The sequence below is a fragment of the Gobio gobio genome (assembly GCF_949357685.1).
Source record: "Gobio gobio genome assembly, chromosome: 8".
NCBI classification, from domain to species: domain Eukaryota; kingdom Metazoa; phylum Chordata; class Actinopteri; order Cypriniformes; family Gobionidae; genus Gobio; species Gobio gobio.
The window spans coordinates 4,576,193-4,597,703 of record NC_137114.1 but is presented as its reverse complement, the minus strand read 5'-3'; the positions used below and the strand labels follow the sequence as shown (position 1 = coordinate 4,597,703).

At 41.8% G+C, this 21,511-nt stretch overlaps 1 protein-coding gene across 1 annotated transcript; it reads right to left on the bottom strand.

The window, feature by feature from the left end:
• Positions 1–1,033: 1,033 nt before the first annotated feature.
• Positions 1,034–20,092, bottom strand: kpna4 (karyopherin alpha 4 (importin alpha 3)). The gene is made up of 17 exons (XM_079823737.1): positions 19,887–20,092; positions 18,230–18,274; positions 18,051–18,140; positions 17,881–17,910; positions 13,691–13,743; positions 13,483–13,578; positions 13,318–13,403; positions 11,862–11,948; positions 11,611–11,780; positions 10,418–10,462; positions 9,325–9,456; positions 9,112–9,240; positions 8,575–8,679; positions 5,474–5,545; positions 5,235–5,397; positions 4,327–4,421; positions 1,034–2,834 (listed from the first exon to the last, which is right to left on the bottom strand). The coding sequence occupies exons 1-17, from the start codon at positions 19,953–19,955 to the stop codon at positions 2,736–2,738; spliced, it is 1,566 nt and encodes a 521-aa protein (XP_079679863.1). The 5' UTR covers positions 19,956–20,092; the 3' UTR covers positions 1,034–2,735.
• Between the last annotated feature and the right edge of the window lie 1,419 nt (positions 20,093–21,511).

Genomic DNA, 21,511 nt, shown 5'->3' with positions numbered 1-21,511 from the left:
GAGAACCGGCCACAGGGTCATGAAGGACCAGTGGAGAACCGGCCACAGGGTCATGAAGGACCAGTGGAGAACCGGCCACAGGGTCATGAAGGACCAGTGGAGAACCGGCCACAGGGTCATGAAGGACCAGTGGAGAACCGGCCACAGGGTCATGGAGGACCAGTGGAGAACCGGCCACAGGGTCATGGAGGACCAGTGGAGAACCGGCCACAGGGTCATGAAGGACCAGTGGAGAACCGGCCACAGGGTCATGAAGGACCAGTAGAGAACCGGCCACAGGGTCATGAAGGACCAGTGGAGAACCGGCCACAGGGTCATGGAGGACCAGTGGAGAACCGGCCACAGGGTCATGGAGGACCAGTGGAGAACCGGCCACAGGGTCATGAAGGACCAGTGGAGAACCGGCCACAGGGTCATGAAGGACCAGTGGAGAACCGGCCACAGGGTCATGGGCGGCCGAGGCTCATTGATGCCCGTGTGGTCGATCAAACAGACGAGCTACTGGAGCTCAAACTGCTCCAGAAGTTAATGCTGGTTCTGATAGAAAGGGCTCAGAATACACAGAGCATCTCAGTTTGTGGAGTATGGGGCGGCACAGCCACTGACCTGCCCATGCTGACCCCACCCAAAGCACCGACAGTTTTTCCCTCTTTTTTGTGTCGTTTTCTATACTTTTGTGCATTACTATAAAATACATGTGATATAAGTCTCATATAATTAGCATAAAACAAACAATTCGTATACTGTGATTAAAGATTAAAAAGTGAGCGAAATACTGCACAACCACCAAATAGTATGAAAATCATTAAACGAGAAGTGAATCAAGTCACCATGGAAACAGACCCTAACTCCCTATCCAATTGCGTAGAGTCATTTGTACTATGCCCGTTGATCACGCCTCTAGTGCAGTAGAAAATACAGAGCAGACTCCTTTAAAAGATTGAAGCCATCACCAGACCAAGCTCAATGTTATAGTTTTAGAGATCTTTGAGCAGGATGGACTCTGGACAGCTGAAGAGAGGCACCACGGAGACACATTTGAATATTTATTTGAATAGGTACAGAGCCTGTAGTCTATGTCCAACAGGATACGTACACCATCTATTTTTGTCGTCTTTTGAAACTACATATTTGCAAACAAGGAATGCCGCTGGGGAGGGGAGGGCTGTAAATAAAACATGATGTAGCCATCAAGAGCTTAGGCAAATCAAAGACAGCTCAACTAAAACTCAGAAACAGAACGGATGGGGAAACTGCGTTATCTCTGCACAGGGGTCCTGCTGAAATATTGCTCAACACTGAACATGAATATCTACAAATAAAGATGGCCTCTGTGTGCGAGTAACTGTTTACACATCTCCAAACGCAGCAATGTGCAAAACGCTGTAGGATTGCACGTCGGTCAGGAACAGTGAGGGGCTTAAAATGGGCAGGAAAAGAAGAAGAATTGATCACAGAAACATTACAGGTACTTTTTTTAAAAGGAAAAAGAAACAAAATGCTTACACTTACGAAACTAAAACCCACTAAAATGAACTATGCTGCAGTTTAGCACATGCAAAGGATATGTCTGAAACCTCTCACACATGAAACGCCTCCCCACATGATCACCCCTAAAGCAGGCCCGAGAACAGCGCAAGGGGTCAGAAATGTACAAGAGCCCGAGTTTGTGCAGAGGCACAACAGTGCACAATGTGTATTACATGTATTTACACCAGCACTGAAAATTAAAAGCAGACACAAGGGGGGGCGGGAGACAAAAAGAAAACGAGAAACGGACACACCGGGACAAAAATAAACAAAAAACGCACATCCCCGACCGATCTCCTCGACGCAACACCGCTCCAACGGCCAAAGCTCAGTCCAGTGTCATCAGCACAAACTCATATTTAAAAGGAAAGGGGGAAATTAAAGTCATGACATTGTCTTCTTTAGATCACTGATGCCGAGTCAATCCATCCCAGGTGATTTTTTCTTTCGAATTCATTTAGGTCTCCTCTCTTCCAGGCTATTCCACAATTTGCCACTGAACTGCCAGATCGGTCACCTTCCACTCGGCGGTTGATTTTTCCACGTCAACTCGCTTGCATTCAGCCAGCCAGTCAGTCATCAGTCAAGCACACACACCATCACGTCCATTCACATGCACATGTTGGACTTCGGGACGCCGCTAGCGTGCAGGGAGAGGGCTCTGGTCTGCTGGGTCCGTTCTCCAGCACGTCACACTCTCACACACACACACATCCGCTCACACACACACACACACGCGCGCGCATACATGCCTCGGGTGACCTCAGAAGTGTGTTCGTGTCTCTTTGTTGTTGGGAGGTCCTCACCTCAGATTACTAATGTGAGAGGTCTTCGATCCCATTGTTTGGGATTGTTTTTGTTGAAAAGACACACGCCAGGCAGTTTTGGTGAAGTTTGCTCCGAGCGCGTTCGGTTTAGATGGTGGTGTTTTTGAAAACGCAGCAGTCACCCACTCACTCTCTCTCTCTCTCACTCGCATCCACTCAAAGCCATCATCCTCATCTCAAACGCCGACTGGACGCCTCCTGGACGCCACTCAATTTCTCTCGGGTTAGATGCAGCTGGATCCCATCAGCCAAGCACAACGGATCTAATATTTATCATCACACTCTCTCGCGCTCTCTCTCGCTCGCTCTCTCTCTAATTATTTTTAATGTTGAACAGAGTGCTGCATCACAAACAAAACTCCAGATTTCCTGTCGCATCTAGAACTGGAACCCTTCTGCTGGCACGTTGGTAGAAGAATTGAAGCTGTACGTTCCTCCTTGGATGGCTTCTGGAACCAGGTTGGAGTCCTCGTCGATCTGAAAGAAAGGCGCCGGCGGTTGAGTAAGAGTGACTACTTGAGAATATCAAAAAGAAAGTCACTGAAACAAAATACATGCTCCTTTCATCATTGCTCTGCAGCTGAGAAACGGTCTGTGTGTGTGTGTCTGTGAGTGTGAATGTGTTTGTGTGTACGTGAGAGCATGTGTGAATGAGACTGTGTGGGAGTGTGCGAGTGAGTTTGTGTGTGTGTGTGTGTGTGAGTGTCTGTGTGAGTGAGTGAGAGTGAAAGTGCGCGAGTGAGTGTGTGGTGTGTAAGTGAGTGCGAGTGTGTATGTGAGCATGTGTGTGTGAGTTTGTGTTTGCTTGAGTGAGAGTGACTGTTTGTGAGCGAGTAAGTTTGTGTGAGCGCGTGTGAGTGCGTGTGAGTGTCAGTTTGTGTAGGTGTGTTTGTGTACGTGAGAGCATGTGTGAGAGGGTTTGTGTGAGTGAGCAAGTCCGTGTGTGCGAGTGTATTTGTGCGCATGAGTGAGAGTGTGTGATTGTTTGTGCGAGAGTGAGTGAGTGTGTGTGAGTGTTTGTGCGAGAGTGAGTGAGTGAGTGTGTGTGTTTGTGTGCATGAGTGAGAGTGTGTGATTGTTTGTGCGAGAGTGAGTGAGTGTGTGTGAGTGTTTGTGCGAGAGTGAGTGAGTGAGTGTGTGTGTTTGTGTGCATGAGTGAGAGTGTGTGATTGTTTGTGCGAGAGTGAGTGAGAGTGTGTGTGAGTGTTTGTGCGAGAGTGAGTGAGTGAGTGTGTGTGTGTGTTTGTGTGCGTGAGTGTGTGTGAGTGTTTGTGCGAGAGTGAGTGAGAGAGTGTTTGTGCGCATGTGTTTGAGTGAGTGTTTGTGCGCGTTTGTGTGAGTGCGTGTGAGTGACAGTTTGTGTGCGTTTGTGTATGTGAGAGCGAGTGAGTGAGTTTGTGCGAGAGTGAGTGAGAGTGTGTGTGAGTGTTTGTGCGAGAGTGAGTGAGTGAGTGTGTGTGTGTGCGTGAGTGTGTGTGAGTGTTTGTGCGAGAGTGAGTGAGAGAGTGTTTGTGCGCATGTGTTTGAGTGAGTGTTTGTGCGCGTTTGTGTGAGTGCTTGTGAGTGACAGTTTGTGTGCGTTTGTGTATGTGAGAGCGAGTGAGTGAGTTTGTGCGAGAGTGAGTGAGTGTTTGTGTGCGTAAGTGAGTGAGTTTGTGCGCTTGTGTTTGAGTGAGTGTTTGTGTGAGTGCGTGTGTATGTGAGACCATGTGTAAGTGACAGTTTGTGTGTGTATGTGAGAGCGAGTGAGTGAGTGTTTGTGCGCGTTTGTGTGTGTGTGTACGTGAGAGCATGTGTGAGTGACAGTTTGTGTGTATGTGAGCGTGCGTGTGTGAGTGCGAGTGAGTGTTTGTGTGTGTGTGTGTGTGTGTGTGTGTGTGTGTGTGAGAGAGAGTGCGAGTGAGTGAGCGAGTGAGCATGTGTGTGTGTACGTGTGCATCATATCAAATACATGTGTACAGGAACTTACATCATCAGATGAGAAGAACTGATCGATTATTTCATAAGCCAGTTTGTAGATGTCCTCATTCTCATGGTTCTGCAGCTGCTCGATTTTCTCCAAACCTGAGCAACAAAAGACGATTCAAATCCTCAAAACCACTCGCCACAAGACGACAACAAAACAAGAACCACTTCCTTCCCACAAGTCATCAGTGAAAGAAGGGGCTGAGATCGTCCAATTAAAGGGGCTATATGCGTTTTTCTGAAATTTAAACTCGCGACTGACACCTGTGGCCAAAAAACAGAACTGCTCTTATTTTCTGCTCGCTCTCGCAGCGGTGGTGACGTCACATCCGCAGACAGCGCGGGAAAAACACGACCCGCCAGAAAATAGGAAAAATAGGATACAGATTTATAGGTGCACCCACTGAGCGGACAAGGTGTCAGTATGCTCATCAGGAGATGTTGGAGTCATAAATGGTACAATAAAAAGGCTATTGTTACGTTTATTTTGGGGAAAAGGTTGCATATAGCCCCTTTAACCAAGAACTTCCATTTAACATTGTATTTTTGATATTTCATCCTAAAAATAAGTTTTAAATCCTAATGCGAGTGATTGGATTGCTTTTGTCAAAATAAAAATTACATTTATTGTTAAAGAAAAAGAATGGAAATCAGAACGGGGCTCAATCTGTAAATAAACGATGCGTTGAATGACTTCAATGGGCAGATGTAGCTGAGGTGATGACCTCGGAGGATTATTATTAAATGTGGGATTTTCATATTCTTCATGTAGACATGAATGTGCTTGTCAGATTGTGAATTTAAGGTGGTAGGACCGCCTTAAAAGTCGCGCCCAAACAAACACACTTGATTCAACGTCGCTTGTTAGTAGAGATTCAAACACGCGTCCTCCACACACACACACACACTCACCTCCGCACTCCTCGATGAGGTTGGCGATGGTCTCCGCTTCTTCATCCGCCATCTTGAGGATGTTACTGAGGCCGTCCAGCACCACCTGCACCACCTGCGCGTCTTTGACCGTCAGCAGGTTACAGAAGGGAGGAATCACCTGCTGCTGGATCAGGTACGCCACCTACAGGACGACATGAGAACACGTGAACACCTGCGTTCCTCACACACTCCAGCATGTGTGTGGCCGAGCAGCACACCTGATCCTTCCGGCCGCTGATGGTCAGGTTACTGATGGCCCACGCCGCCTCCTTCTGAGTGCCGAAATCTCCCTGTGAGAGACACAACATGGGCACAATTGAGCACTTCAGCCTCACGCCAACCATCACTGATAATGAGTCAGGGCTGGGTATAGACACATTGCGATTAATATATGCGTGGTAATATAAAAGTGGTATGTAGAGTTTAAAGGGTAACTTCAGTGGTTTAGCATTAGGCTTTGTATCAGTAGAAACCCGGTAGTATATTCAAATTATGGGACTTTCCCCCCTCATATACCCCTGAGACGAGAGAATTATGCATTTTATTCTGGAAAAATTCCAGAATTCAAAGATTTTTTTGCTCAGAGGCAAAGACTACAGCCAGTAGATGGAGCTGTTCCACATGTTATCATCCGCCCATAGGGGAGAGATCTCACACACAGAATGAAGACACAGACGGCCACACGCACATTAACAGGGTATATACAGAACTTCTTAAGTTGAATTTAATACCTTTTACTACTTTAAAAATATTTTTTTAATACCAGCGCGACTTCAAGCTGCAACTATAGTAGCGTAAGTGAAATATCTTTCCAAATGGAATATTGCATCACAATGTAACGAGGTCATTATAACTGAACATCAACTGCCCACAGAGATGAGAATAGAAATAAAGACAGAAGAGGAAGGAGACATCATCTTCATAGTTCGTGCAGTGTACAGAGGGAAACGAGAGCAATTTTCACGGCGCAATATAGATTTTTTTTCTTTTTCGTTTTAAATCATGAAGGTGAGTCAGTGGATATCACACAGTGTGCGCGAGTCGGTGAAGTCTCAAACCTAGTCAATTATTCACTACAGAAAGTGAAAGTAAAATCTGACAAGCTTTCGGCGCATATTCTCACAGAGACAAGAGAGATCTCTTTATTTATATAAATCTGCTTTAACATATGCTGATAACGTATAGCCTATAACTGTCTGAATTTATATTATTAATATTTCTCTTGTGGCCCATATTGTGAAACAAATTAGAAGAGAAGTATAGGCCCATTTCGTGTTAAACAAGTTGTTTTTGAAATAAAGCTGCTCTTACTTTCTGATAATACTGATATTATTTTAGTGTTCTGACATATTATAGACTGATAATCATTTTAATTATAGGCCTATAATTCCTTGTTTAATTGGGCAAAATGTACTTAACTAATGAGGAGTAAGCTAATCTATCTATTCTTTTATTATGCAGCGTCGGTTATGCATTGATGAATTATCTGTAATATCAATTTAATAATAAAAGTAAGCCTACCCTAATAATAATAATCATTTATATACATAAATTGTAAATGCTATATCCTCTTGATATCGATAGCTGATGCATTTGATAGGCTATCTCTCTATTATAGGTTTTTCCACATATTTCACTCGTACAGTGAGCAGACAAGTCGCGCTCGACGATCTGAGCCATGGTGTGAGCACATAAACTGTGAGCTTTGTATGAGTAGATCGCATGCGATGTAAAGCCAGTGTGAGTAGATAACCTTGCTGAAATCGCACAGTGTATGCCCAGCTTTAAGCAACTTGCATATTTCAAAACAGCTCTTCAATGCCATCGCTCAAATTGAAAGAGTGGTGTTTAGTTGCAAGGATCTAAACACCACAGCACCTCAGCTCGCATTGTAACGTAGCGGTGGTGATGGGGCATAGCGTCTGCTGTCTGACACACACCTGTTGATGAAGCTGCTAGGACTAGCGCTACTGCTGACTGCAGTGGTTTGAATCGGGAGAGCAGTCGGGGTTGAGGGCAAAGCAGTGGAGGTTGAGGTTGTTGATGCAGCCGTAGCGCAGATCATTGATATGGGAAGCTGCTCGCTACGTCCACGCATCCTAGCTTGGAGGCTGCTATATGATTACATATGCGATTTGACGCCATTCACCCCCACCCAGGATATATTAATTGTCTTCTTGCAAACGTGGCAATAAGCCTCGCGGCTGTTGCAAACTACTGGCCTAAGCCAGTCTTTAAATCGTGAGTCCTCCAGCCAGAGGTCCGAGAACTTGCATTTCCCCATGCTTTACTTACTGAATGGAAGCGAGCTCGCGTACATGTTTGTCAGCCAGCCAGCCGGGTGCCCAGTTTGTTTCAGCGCGCGCGCGAATGAACACCACCTCACATGATATCGCGCAGGTCCTACTCTCAACATATAAATAAATCCACGCAAATTTTAGAAAAAAAAAGGCCTGTACTTAACACTAATTGAAAATTTATCTAAAAATAATTGGGCTCGAAAATGTAATACCTCGTCAGATGACGTTTACTACTTTTAGCCCCGGTTTCACAGACAAGGCTTATGCCTAGTCCCAGACTAAAATGCATGTTTGAGCTGTTTTAATTGAAAGTAACTTGCACTGACATATCTTAAAATATGTCAGTGGCATTGTTTGGTCTCAGCATGCACACCAGTAGTATTTTTTTCTAAGGCATGTTTAAAAAAGCTGCTTAAATGTCATAATTAAACTAAGGCCTAATCCTGGCTTAGTCTAAGACCTGTCTGTGAAACTGGGCCTATATGCCCTTAATTTTGGCTAATTTCATTTACTACCTTTTACAACCCCGCGGACAGCCTGATTAATAAGCAGAGCAAAGTGAGTGTTTCAACTCTTCAATGAATTCCTGTGATAGTTTAGCTTCCACATGCGATCTGAAATCGTGCCAGACTGGCGTTTAACATTACCTCAGCTCTTCGTGATGAAGGAAATCTGTTTGTGACTTTCGTTCGGCTCACTCACACTTTATTGAAAACACGCGTTCAGTTTTTAATTGTAGTGTTTATTCTCCAACTGAACGAAATGATTGTATTACTAGGAAGAGCAAAACGACGGTGTATGGAGTGGTAGGGCAGCGAAGCAAGTGCATTCTGGGAGTTGTTGTCTTTCATCCACATGAGACAAAAATACATTGTCTTTTCTCAGTCTAGAAGGCACCAAATTCAAAAATAACTGCACATTTCTACTGCATAAATGCCCCAGTTTAAATACAAAGCGTAATGCTAAACCACTGAAGTGACCCTTTAAGTGTTTCAGTGAGGAGAGTTCAGGTCACCCACCTTGTCCAGCAGCAGAATAATCATGGGCACTAGATTGGCATCGATGACGGCCTGAACCTGCTGCTGGTTTCCTGCAGTGATGTTGGACAGGAACCACACGGCCTCCTGCGAGAGCAGAACACACACACTCAGTACCTCGGGGTCAGAGCGGATGACGTCACACGAGGGGCGGGCGGCTGGATCAGATCTCAGGGTGTGTGTGAGGGGCACAGGCCCTGCTGAGATGGAGGCGCTGGCAGCTGAGCTGAGGGTGAGCGTGATACTGAGGCTCTAATCATCGGCCAGACCGCGGACAAGCCTCAGTGGGGGCGGCCCGCCTCAGATGCACTCCTGTATCAGCACTGATCTATATGACACCCTCACCCATCAGCCACACACACACACACACACACACGCGCATTACTCTGAGCTAAAACATTAAACACATGCTGATCTGAACACTACATCACTCATGCCAGTGCCAGCGCCACACCTCAGATGTCATCATATCCAACACCTTTAATTCCTCCAGTGTATCCCGCCGGGGTTTCTCATTACCTTGTTGATCTTCTCTTTGGGGTGTGTGAGAAGCGCTGGGAAGTGACCCAAAGCATCACAGTTGAGCACCACCTGAGTCTGTTCATCCGTCCCGGTCACAATGTTCCCCACCGCTCGCAGAGCTGCCGTCTGCAGCCAAACAACACCATTACACAGGCATCATGATGAGCGCAGGAAGAGCTTAGCACATCAATACACACGGCTCTTCCATACCTGAACTTTGACCTCCTGGTGGCTCAGTAAGGGGACGAGGTATGGAACAATCCCAGAATCAATGACCATCTGGATCTGCTCGTTGCCTGCGTCAGTGAGGTAAGACAGCGCCCAAACCGTGTCCACCAGGATCTGCACAGAGCACAGAGTTAAACCCACGGTCACATGACCAGTGCCATGGGGTGGCACAATTACGGGGATTTTCAAAGCTGGAAACTTTCCATGGAAATTAACGGGTAACATTGCAGGTTAGCCTATAACAGGGAACTTAAAAGTTGAAAAATCTTGCAGCATAATCTTAGTTAATACAGCCAGAGTTTCTACCCTCCATCACATGCACATCTGATCAAAATACAGAAAAACACCAATATTGTAAAATATTACAGTTTTAAATAATCATTTTCTATTTTAATATACTTTAAAAATGTATTATTCCTTTGATCAAAGCTTGATTTTCATCATTACGCCAGTCTTCAGTGTCACATGACCCTTCTCAAATCATTCTAATATGATGATTGAGATGCATGTATGTGTGTATGTAGTAACAAGAAATCTATCTTTGAAATCATTTAACACTTATTCAACAAGGATGTGTTAAATTTAAATCTTTACTGTAATTTTATCATAACTTTGTTAGAAAAGATCTATATTTTGAATAAATGCTGTTCTTTATAACACTTTATTCAATGAATCCTGAAAAAAAAAAAAAGCCTCACCGGTTCCAAAAAAAATCTGAAGCAGCGAAACCAAATCAACCAAACCTGATAATCAAATGTTTCTTGAGCAGCAAATCATCATATTAGAATGATTTCTGAAGGATCATGTGACACTGAAACAAACAACATGCATAATTCCTGGAATACAAATATATTTTACTAAATTAGAAGTAATTAATTGGGAAATATATCAATATGCAACCCAACATGTCCAATCACGACCAAACTAAATGTTTATATTCATTATTTGAGTTTATACACATTCCCAATGAATTCCTGTTAACTTTTCCAAATTGGAATATTTCCAAATTGCCCAGATTAGGGAAAGTTCCCGGGAATGTACCACCCCTTTGCAACCCTACCAGTGCCGCACTTACGTTGACGTCGGTGTGGTGAATGAGCACACACAGCGCAGGAAGAATCTGAGGGAAGACAGACACAAGATCGACATGTGTTAGCGGAGCAGAAGCCAATCACTGGACACCAGCTCACAGGACATGCAAACTGGCCAATAGGAACAGATGACACTTTTACAATACATGATGCCAGTGACCTGTGGCAGCTGTAGGGTCAGGGACTATCATAGCAGTAGGGCCAAACATGATCGTGATCATTCTCATCTCAGTCGATAAGTGCCACAATAAATGTCAAATTCTCTTTCAAATTTTAAGGCAGATTGTAGCTCCTAAGTGAAAGCTGTAGAAACCAGACTGCACTGCAAAAAATGCTTTTCTTATTTTTGTATTTTTGTCTTGTTTTCAGTCCAAATATCAATAATCTTATATTAAGAAGCATTTACTAGACAAGCAAAAGTGTTTCTTGTTTTGGGGAACAATAACTCAAAATTAAAATAAGCAAAATAATCTGCCAATTGGGTGCGTTATTGTTCCCCAAAACAAGACGAGAAGCATTTACTAGCCAAATAAAAATGATTGTTTTGAGAATTTTTAGATGTTTGGACCAGAAACAAGACAAAAATACTAAGTAAGAAAAGCATTTTTTGCAGTGTTTTACCTGTGGTTTTAAACTCCTCTTTATTGTCAGAATATGACAAACTTCACGTTTTTTAATTCCTTTCCAGTCATTTTTTCTTAACAGAATAAATATCCTAATAGAAGAAATTAATGTCTTAGTCTCTGCATGTGCTAACAGGCGATATTGCTTCTAGTCATGAAACGGGTTGTATCTTCAGCAGCTTGCAGTGCAGTATTAATAAGATTACATGATTTGTCTTAGAAATGCACATTTGACAGTGAGTTGACAGTAGTAGCTTGAGTTAGGACGCAGATGTACATTTATGTTCATAAACAAAAACACGGACATCCATAAAAATTGTAATAGTCATAATATTTAAGTTATACCATATAAAAATGGTTGAGTTTTATTAAAATTAACCACTGATCTGCAATAGTATCATAGATTTAGATCATGATAACCACAGTTAAAAACTAAAAATGTCCAGAGCTTAACATTAAATTAATCGCAATTCGAGATATATAGTTTAAACCGGCCCAGTCCTACATAGCAGTGAACAGACACGCGAGATGCCAGATAATCGTCACACTCGTACCTCCTGGATGGTCTCCATGGGCGGAGGTGGGTCCTTGTGGCGGCACAGGTTGACCATGACCCAAGTGACGTTGCGGAGGAAGGTGATGGGTATGGAGGGGCTGATGAAGGACAGGAGCGGCTTAACCACACCCAGACTGATGACGTAATCTCTGCACTGAGGACCATCACCTGAAACAGGACCGCGATCAATCATCCTCTGATCACTCAACACAACTAGCCAGACATGAGCATCCTCATGATAACACTTACCGATGATGTTCCCCAAAGCCCAAACCGCCTGCTCACACACGTTCTGATGAGGAGAATGCAGCAGCCGCAGGAACAGAGGAACCGCATCTACACACACACACAGATAAAAATAAGACACAGGTGAACTCTGGCCACATCAGGATTGTGTCAATCTCAAACTTCTGGCTGACAACGAAGGTCAATATTTAAACACTGCAATTATCATACTATGACTTGTATAGAACAGGGGTGTCCAAAGTCCGACCCGCGACTCCTGGCCCGCAGAGTCTATTAAAATGTATTATATGCGTCCCGCCACGCAATTTACAAATCGTGCAGTTTCACAATGTCAACACAAGGTGGCAGTACACTGCAAAAAATGCTTTTCTTACTTAGTATTTTTGTCTTGTTTCTGGTCCAAACATCTAAATTCTCAAAACAATCATTTTTATTTGGCGAGTAAATGCTTCTGGTCTTGTTTTGGGGGAAAATAACTCAATTAAGGGAGTTTTTGCTTAAAATAAGCAAAATAATCTGCCAATGGGGTAAGCAAAATAATATTAATTCAAACAGAAAACAAGATTATTTTGCTTACCCCATTGGCAGATTATTTTGCTTATTTTAAGCAAAAACTCCCTTAATTTTGAGTTATTTTCCCCCAAAACAAGACACTTTTTTTGCATTTGTATTATATGTTTATAGACTAAATACCATAAAGCCACTCTAGATATAGAAATAATATTGTTTTACTTTTTACCATGCAGTGAGGCGACGTGTGCACTGCAAAAAAAGATCTTAGTATTTTTGTCTTGTTTCTAGTCTAAATATATATAAACATTCTTAAATCAAGATGCATTTACTAAACAAGTTAAATGACATAAGATATTTTTTCTTGTTTTCTGGAAAATAAAATTTGAGTTTTTGCTTAAAACAAGCAAAATGATCTGCCAATGGGGTAAGAAAAATAATCTTGTTTTAAGACAACTCACTTTATAACTCACTTAATACCAGCAGTAAACGGGGCTTAACAGAGTGAGGAGCAGCATCTACAGTGAACGGAGAAGGCTAAACCACGCTGACAGCCGTATTATAGAGAGCACGCGTGTAAGAGGACGTAGTGCCGTGCTACGCTCTGAAACACGCAGATTGAGTCTACATATTTAATCAGAAGTTGCTTCTGTAAAAGGAGTGTAGAGCTACATACGGATAACTAGCTGATTGTTTTTAATGACTAGTCAACAGCACTAATAATGATCCTCTCTCAGTTTCTGCTATCAGACGCACACAACTGCAGTCAGCAAGGGAGCTTACATTAGTGTATAAACTAGGGATGTCTAAATAGTAAAATAAAATAAATTTAGCTGTGGTACCGAGAACCTTAATTTTTATGGTATTGGTACCGACTACTGGAATTTTGGTATGGTGACATCCCTAGAATGAAGTCGCTAACTGTTGATCAAACATCAGGAGAACGTACTGGACTGCACCACAGCCTGCGTCTGCTCAGACGTGCCCGATGCGATGTTGGTCAGAGCCCAGGCCGCCTCAAACTGCAGAGACGGGCTGTTGAACAGAGAGAGGGGGAACAAAATCAGCACCAGATCGATGAACATGAGCAAAATAGGACTGTGACAGGTCTTACTTGTCATCTCTGTCCAGACAGTGCACCAGGATGGGCAGAATCCCAGACTTGATCAGGTCGTCGATGGGAGGGTTGCGGTCACTCGAGAGCAGCTTCCTGCAGGACAACAGCATCATCTCACACAAGTTATCCGAGTTTACTAGACGGCCCATCTCAAAGAAAGTCACATTCTACAGCAAACACTCGAGAAAACATGAATATTACTCACCTGGCGGCCTGAACGGCGCTGAGCTGAATGCCCTGGTTATCACTGGTCGCATTCTACAAACAATCATACGTCTCGTTATATGAAGACAAACACATCATGTACCGTGCAAGCCATTAAACCACAGCAAAGATGAATCTCATGAAACTCCTTGAGCATTTAGTCGATGAATACAGATTCAGTGTAAGTGCCTACAGCAGTGGGCGGCAGGCAGAGAGAGCAGTAAGCATCTCACATGCTATCAGACGGATCGTAAACGCATCTTGAGAGGGCGTTTGTCAAATATCCAACTTGGAAACTTGCATTTCCCACCGGGAAACTCTGAGATAAGTGACACCCTTGTTTTAGTTGACAGTAGCCGTTGGAAATGACTATGGAAGTCAATGAGATCAACTGTCTGGTCACCTTCAATCGATCTTCTTTAGTGTTCAGGGGCCGGTTGCACCAGTTGTGTGCAAGTTACAACTTAGCCTAGTGTTGATGTAAATGGGCACTGAGTTACAACTTAGCCTAGTGTTGACGTAAATGGGCACTGAGTTACAACTTAGCCTAGTGTTGACGTAAATGGGCACTGAGTTACAACTTAGCCTAGTGTTGACGTAAATGGGCACTGAGTTACAACTTAGCCTAGTGTTGACGTAAATGGGCACTGAGTTACAACTTAGCCTAGTGTTGACGTAAATGGGCACTGAGTTACAACTTAGCCTAGTGTTGACGTAAATGGGCACTGAGTTACAACTCAGCCTAGTGTTGACGTAAATGGGCACTGAGCTACAACTTTAGCCTAGTGTTGACGTAAATGGGCACTGAGTTACAACTCAGCCTAGTGTTGACGTAAATGGGCACTGAGTTACAACTTAGCCTAGTGTTGACGTAAATGGGCACTGAGTTACAACTTAGCCTAGTGTTGACGTAAATGGGCACTGAGTTACAACTCAGCCTAGTGTTGACGTAAATGGGCACTGAGTTACAACTCAGCCTAGTGTTGACGTAAATGGGCACTGAGTTACAACTCAGCCTAGTGTTGACGTAAATGGGCACTGAGTTACAACTTAGCCTAGTGTTGACGTAAATGGGCACTGAGTTACAACTTTAGCCTAGTGTTGACGTAAATGGGCACTGAGTTACAACTCAGCCTAGTGTTGACGTAAATGGGCACTGAGCTACAACTCAGCCTAGTGTTGACGTAAATGGGCACTGAGTTACAACTCAGCCTAGTGTTGACGTAAATGGGCACTGAGTTACAACTCAGCCTAGTGTTGACGTAAATGGGCACTGAGTTACAACTCAGCCTAGTGTTGACGTAAATGGGCACTGAGTTACAACTTAGCCTAGTGTTGACGTAAATGGGCACTGAGTTACAACTTATGCACTACTAAATATTTTTGCGTTGCACCATTAAACTTAGTTGAAGCAGAACTCTACATATAAACTAAATATTTACGGAAGTCTCCGATCAGGAGTAATGGTTGGAATAATAAAGCAGACTGACTGAACTGCATAATAAGCTCTTGTTTTACATGACAGACTTCAATTCTTTACACATATGATAATGCTGACATTTACACTCGCTTACATTTTAAGAGAGAAAACATTATGTGAATAGATTACTTTATTTGCAGCTCAACACGAAACCATCAAAAACTGTGAATCTGTCCCATCAGTCCGTGTTGTTAACGTCATGTCAAATAAAATCAGTCAAAATCAATAAATGTAATTTCTTATTTTGTTTTGTTTCAGTATTTATTTATTGATCCTTATTAATGTCGTTTCATATACTGAAAGCTTCTGAATGTTATTTATATATAAAAGCACTTATGTTATTCATGATGAAGTATATTTAATGGAAACATTTTTACCGTTGGTTAAGTGATGTAAAAGAAGTTATGATAATGAAGGATAAACTGAAATTCACGTAATTTCAACAACTTTTGCTCACGTATTTGAAGGCTGCTATTGGATCATTGAGGGTAAACGTCATATGCGACTACGCATTACTTTACGGAGAGCTTACGAACTACTAGTTACGTTCTGCCTTAAGAACAAATGGTGCAACCGAAAAAAGTATAGAGTTAGTTACAAACTATCTAGTTATTTACTAAGCCTCTAATGTGGACTTTACGTTCCAATTTAAGAAAGAACTTACGAACGACTGGTGCAACCCTACCCTGCAGAACAAAGAAACACACAGGTTTAGTAAGTAGTAAATGATTTTCATTTTTGGGTGAACTAACCCTTTAAGGAGACTTAAGGGTCAATGAAACTGTAGTTTTAGGATTTTGAAAAGTTTAAAGCTGCAGTCTGTGAGTTTTGCCCTCTCTGTCTGAAGCCTGTGATTGCAGTTATTTGTTGAATTATCATCTTTGCGTGTGTTGTGTGTCGGCGCGGATGAATCTGATGTTTTGAGGAGTGTGTGTGGCTGTCATTCAGTCACCAGTGTGCATACTGTACTTCAGAATCACACACTCTACATCCTGGAAGTACGACCAAAATATGACGTTTCACTGGAAAATGTAATCTGTAAGTAACATGTCTGCCACTTTTGTTCTGAACGACTGAGAAAAAAAAAACATTACAATAAATCACAACCAACGGTGATTAAATCTAACGATTGCTTAGCTCATATTACATCAAATTATTATTATTATAGTTTGTCCTCTATTTGTTAATGTTAATAACATCAGCACTGTGTGTATCGAGTGTGTATCAGTGTTACCTGTAGATGTCAGTTTCTGTCCAGTCTAATTTTCTGCTTTTGACTACGGGTGAATCTCCAGTCGTCACGGATGATTAGGCCGGTCACCATAACTACTTTGTTTCGCGATATTTCATCCCAGAAATAATTGCGATAAACGATATTGTCATTTTAAGACACTATTATTTTATGCCACTGAATATATATTCCTAATTTAACAGCATAATGCAAGTAGACCTACACACTTTCAAATGACAACCTTTTAATTCTTTAGATCATGGAAATTAAGTATAAAAAATATATTATCCTAAATAAAAATGTGAATAAACAGTAAATAAAAATGTTCCCCTGTGAAACGGCTTTAACACTCGTCATTCTGCGTTGACATTTATAGATGTGAAGCGGATCAGGGGATTGCGGCTTTGAAATCGAGTCCATTTGGGCTTATTCTTCCAAACTGTCAGTCACTATAAACACCTCAAATGGTGTCTTTCTTCACCTGTGGATAACCTGTGGATAACCGCTCTGTGTGTGAACCACTTTCACCTCCGTCACGGAAAACATACAAGATGACAGAACAATCCAGTAAAATGTTGGTGACATTCATTATCATGTAAAAATAATGGCCGATATTTTGCATCACAAAATTATTCAGGTCATGTACAAATATTGTGCGATATATCGATATATTGATTATTGCAACAAGCAGTTGTGTGTGTGTGTGTGTGTGTGTGTGTGTGGACCAATCCACTGTAAGGCACGAGAGGGGGGACTCAATGTTTCTAAACTTAACATTTGTTGCCCGTTTGCGTGTTTATTGTTTTACTACTTACACAATTAATTTAAGTATATATAACTATATTATTGATATATACAGTGTAGAGTAAAAAAAAAAAAGATTTCTCTTTTATTTATTTATATAGTCAATGTAATTTATTTAAAGGTTTGGCATGCTGACCAGAAAGATGTTTGTGTTTATTGACTAGCATTATCTTTAACTTTGCATTTGCAGTCAGCAGAGACAAATGTTATATTACAGTTCTAGATTTTACTATAGATATTTATTTTATATATTCTATTTACATTAATAATATTCTACTCTATTATTGATTTTATTATTAATAAATAAATCTACCTCAGTTTTGTTAAATTGTTTGGGAAGTGTTTGTCATGTTTTGACAAATGCTTTCTACATCTTTCATATGTAGCCTTTAAACTTTAGAGAAATAAAGATTTGACATTTATCGACTGATATGGAAAATGATTGTGATAATTGTTTTGGGCAATATATCGCCCAGCCCTAATTCCAGCTAACCGTTGAGCATCGGCTGAGGTAAGGGGATAGTTATGAACACTGGCGGGTTATGATTTTGGATAATTCATTACACAAGAATCAGCTTCTCATTTTATTCCAGAGGAAACAAGAGTCAGGCATGTTTCATGAGATTCACTCAAATATTTTGCATATTCTCTCTCATTTAAACACTTTATGGCTTACCTGCACTATTGCTTCAAGCGAAGTGTTTTGCTATTGAAGAGAAAAGCATGTTGTAATTAGATGTTCAATGCAGCATTAAAGCATGATAGATAGACAGATAGACAGACAGATAGATAGATAGATAGACAGACAGATAGACAGACAGACAGATAGATAGATGAAGTTCTTACGGTTCTGAAGTCCCCATCGGCATCAGAGTCGTCACAGATGTCCTCGTGTGGCACGTTCCTCCGCTTCAGCAGGTGCTCGTCTCTCTTGTTCTACACACACACACACACACACACTGCATCACGTGCTGGGACTGACCCCTGACCTGTCAATCAAGCAGTAAACACTGCCCAGCTCTTACCTTTCTGAGCTCCACCACCACTTCTGTGCGCTGTCTCCTCATCGTCTACACAGGAGAGAGAAGAAGACCATTACTGATGAAGACCAGCGAACCACACACACACACACACACGCGTCAGGAGTACTTTAACCATGTCTTTACTGCCTTTCTGGTCCTAGAAAGTGTTCATCACATGACTGTCTATGGAGGATTTCAGAAACATCGTCATTTGTGACTGAAGATGAACGAAGGTCTTACGGGTTTGACATAAGAGTTATTAAAGACAGCATAACCAGGATAATTTTTGATTTTACTACAGCGGGAATAAAAGACAAGGATCATGCCAAATATTGCTTAAGCCGTCCAGTTTATTGCCATTACTTAACAATCCAGCATTTTTCAACATGAGCTCTTAATCATACATTATGACTATGGAAGCTTGTTTACACCACACAATAGAAAGAAAAGGTAATTGTGACTTTATATCTCGCTTTTCTGACTCTAGCAATTGCGAGTTTACATATTTGTGATATAAACGCGAAAATTGCCGCAATTCTTTCTTCCTCAGAATTGGACTTTATAATTTGCAATTGCAGTTTAGATCTCGTAATTCTGAGAAAAGAAGATATAAACTCGCAACTGCGCAAAAAAGTCAATTGTAAAGAAAAGACTTGCGAGTTTATATCTTGCAATTCTGACTATATAACACACAAATGTGACTATCAAAATGATGTGATTAGGTAGCAGCTTACGAGTTAACATTCACTGCATACATTGGAGCAGTTATAGCATTAGCAAGACTAAATACTACTCACACGTATCAAATTCAGTGTTTCAAAACTAGTGCTAATTGTTTGGGCCAGCGATAAACTAAAGAAATAACTTTTTTTTAAAAAGAATTTTCCCAGACAACAACAACATGATTTTCCAGGACATTTTCTATGTGTTTTCCAGGACTGGAAAATTTGTCATCAATTTTCCAGGTTTTCAAGTGGGAACCCTGATAACTAACCCTTTAATTATTACTCTAAAATGCCAACTTCTTTGGTTTATTGTTCATCTTCATCACAGGCACCAGTGTGTTGTTCTTCATGGAGACTATTTAATGGTTTGAAAAGGTGTTCCTCAAGGCTCTATCCTGGGACCACTACTTTTCTCTATTATTATTATAATAAACGACATACCTCAAACTGTGTGAAGTATGAGACTTATTCACACCACAGAGTCTGATCAGGGTGTGTTTAGACGAGTATAATAAGCCCGTTTGAGTCCCTTCAGCGCGAGATCGGCGTCCGGAGGATGTTATTGTGCAGCAGGCCGAGCTAATGCTAACACTCACATGATGCTAGTTCAGGACTCGGACACGATCACGACACAAACCGGGCCCAGATTCACACATCACGGCTGATCAGAGCCTATCTCGGTGCTCGCTTTAAACACCGATGACAAATACACACTTTAATGAAGAACTGCGACGCGCGTTAGCTCGAGGCTAGCGGCGAGCTAGCCGCACGGCTAACACCTTCACATCACAAGTTGAACTGATTTAACCTCACTATTCTCGTATAAACGCCCCGATCTGAACACATTTCGCGTGTTATGAGAGCTCGAGAGCGGATTATTGCGCGATTATTCGTGAAGTGTTCGTGAATCTGCTCGACGTCACGCGCGCCTTTACCTCCAGATCGCGGCCTTTATTCTTGAAGTTCTTCAGCCGCTGCTTGTCCAGTTTCTCGCTGTCGCTCATGTTTGCCGCTGTGTGTTGATACACTCTTTAATTTAGACGGTTCTGCAGTTCTCTGGAGGTGAAAGTGTTCGCTCGGCTCTTGTAGACACCGGAATGTTTTATGCTAATGAGGCGCGGTGTATGCTGGGATTGCCGGTGGAGCGGCACCGCCTCACGCGGCGTGGGGAGAATGACGGAGGCGTGCAGGACACGTTATATTATAGCATTATTATATGATCGCAAATTAATCGATTATCACTGTCTGTGTGTTTTGAGCTTCTGGAATCGCCTGCGAAATAATATAATTATCAACGAATTTAGTGATGGGAGAAACGAAGCTTGTAAAGCTTCGAATCAATTGAGTCATTGATTCAGTGTTCGAATCGCCACACGCTGGCGACCCCTGCTGGTCAGAACAGTGTAAATGCAACACAACTCAGGCCAAACATGCGTAAAAACACCGTTTACAAACACATTGCAAATGTGATTGAACGACTATTAGAAGAAAAAGATTTGGGTTGTTTAAATGATGGGAGAAGGGATTTAACTTTGTCAGTATTGGATTTAAATTTGGTGTCAAATAATTTAGCAGGGAAATGTGAGTGGGAGGTAACTTATGAAACAACAAGTGATCATTATCCAGTTTTTTGTAGAATATTAATACAGGAAAATAAACAACAAATGAATGGGGAAGTGGATTTTTGAACGTGCTAAATGGGAAATGTTTAGTTTTATTTGTGAAAGTGAAATAGACTATATAGATTTGAATGAAGATATTGAGGAGATTGGGGGAAAATTGGAAAAAAGTATTGCTTGAAGCTGCTTATGAATTAATTCCTAAAAGTAAAGGGCAAATGAAGAGGAAGGGGGTCCTTTGGTGGACAGATGAGTGTAGTGCAGTAGTTAAAGAAAGAAATAAAGCTTTAAGAGTATTAAGAAGAACTCATAATTATCTAAACTTAATTCAAAATAAGCAAAAGCAAAGGTTAGGAAAATTATACGGAATGCAAAAAGATGTTTTGTAATAAAATTGGTAGATCAACACCTGTGGGAGAGGTATGGGGCATGATTAAAAGTATGAGAGGGATCGGAAGGGAATGGAAATATCCTATTATGTCCAGTTATGCGCAATCACTTCCGGTAAGTGTTGATCTGAAAATTAAGCTTTGTCCCCATTATGATTCAGTCATTTGACCAGTCATTTGTCAAGAGATCTCTTATTTATTATTTTGTATGTCATTAGAGAGACCTTTAGAGCTGGAGAAAGATAGCTGATAAAGTTATTGTGAGTTGTTGAGTCCCACGAGTCGTTATTCTACGAACTTTGTAACGTGGAATCCTCTCGAATACTTTTACTACGTTTTTTTACCATTACAGCTGTCGAGATGAACGAATCGTCAAAGTGTTGACTATAGCATTATTGTTAGTGCTGTTGAATCCATATGGTAAAGTCTGTTTGTAAAGCCTGTGCTGACGTCGCGACTGATAAACTGAATCTATTTTCTCCAAATTCTCTGGGCGGGCAAAGCAGAGAAAGGGGAGGTAACCGTTCCCCGTATGACGACATACAGGGAAGA

Bases quoted from the DNA above. Each gene is read 5' to 3' on its own strand.
- kpna4 (XM_079823737.1), bottom strand. From the start codon at position 19,955: ATGAGCGACAGCGAGAAACTGGACAAGCAGCGGCTGAAGAACTTCAAG. The intron at 11,781-11,861 runs GTAAGTGTTATC...GTCCTGTTTCAG, and splicing joins GGCTTTGGGGAACATCATCG to GTGATGGTCCTCAGTGCAGA. The intron at 9,457-10,417 runs GTAAGTGCGGCA...TGCTCTGTGCAG, and splicing joins TTCACCACACCGACGTCAAC to ATCCTGGTGGACACGGTTTG.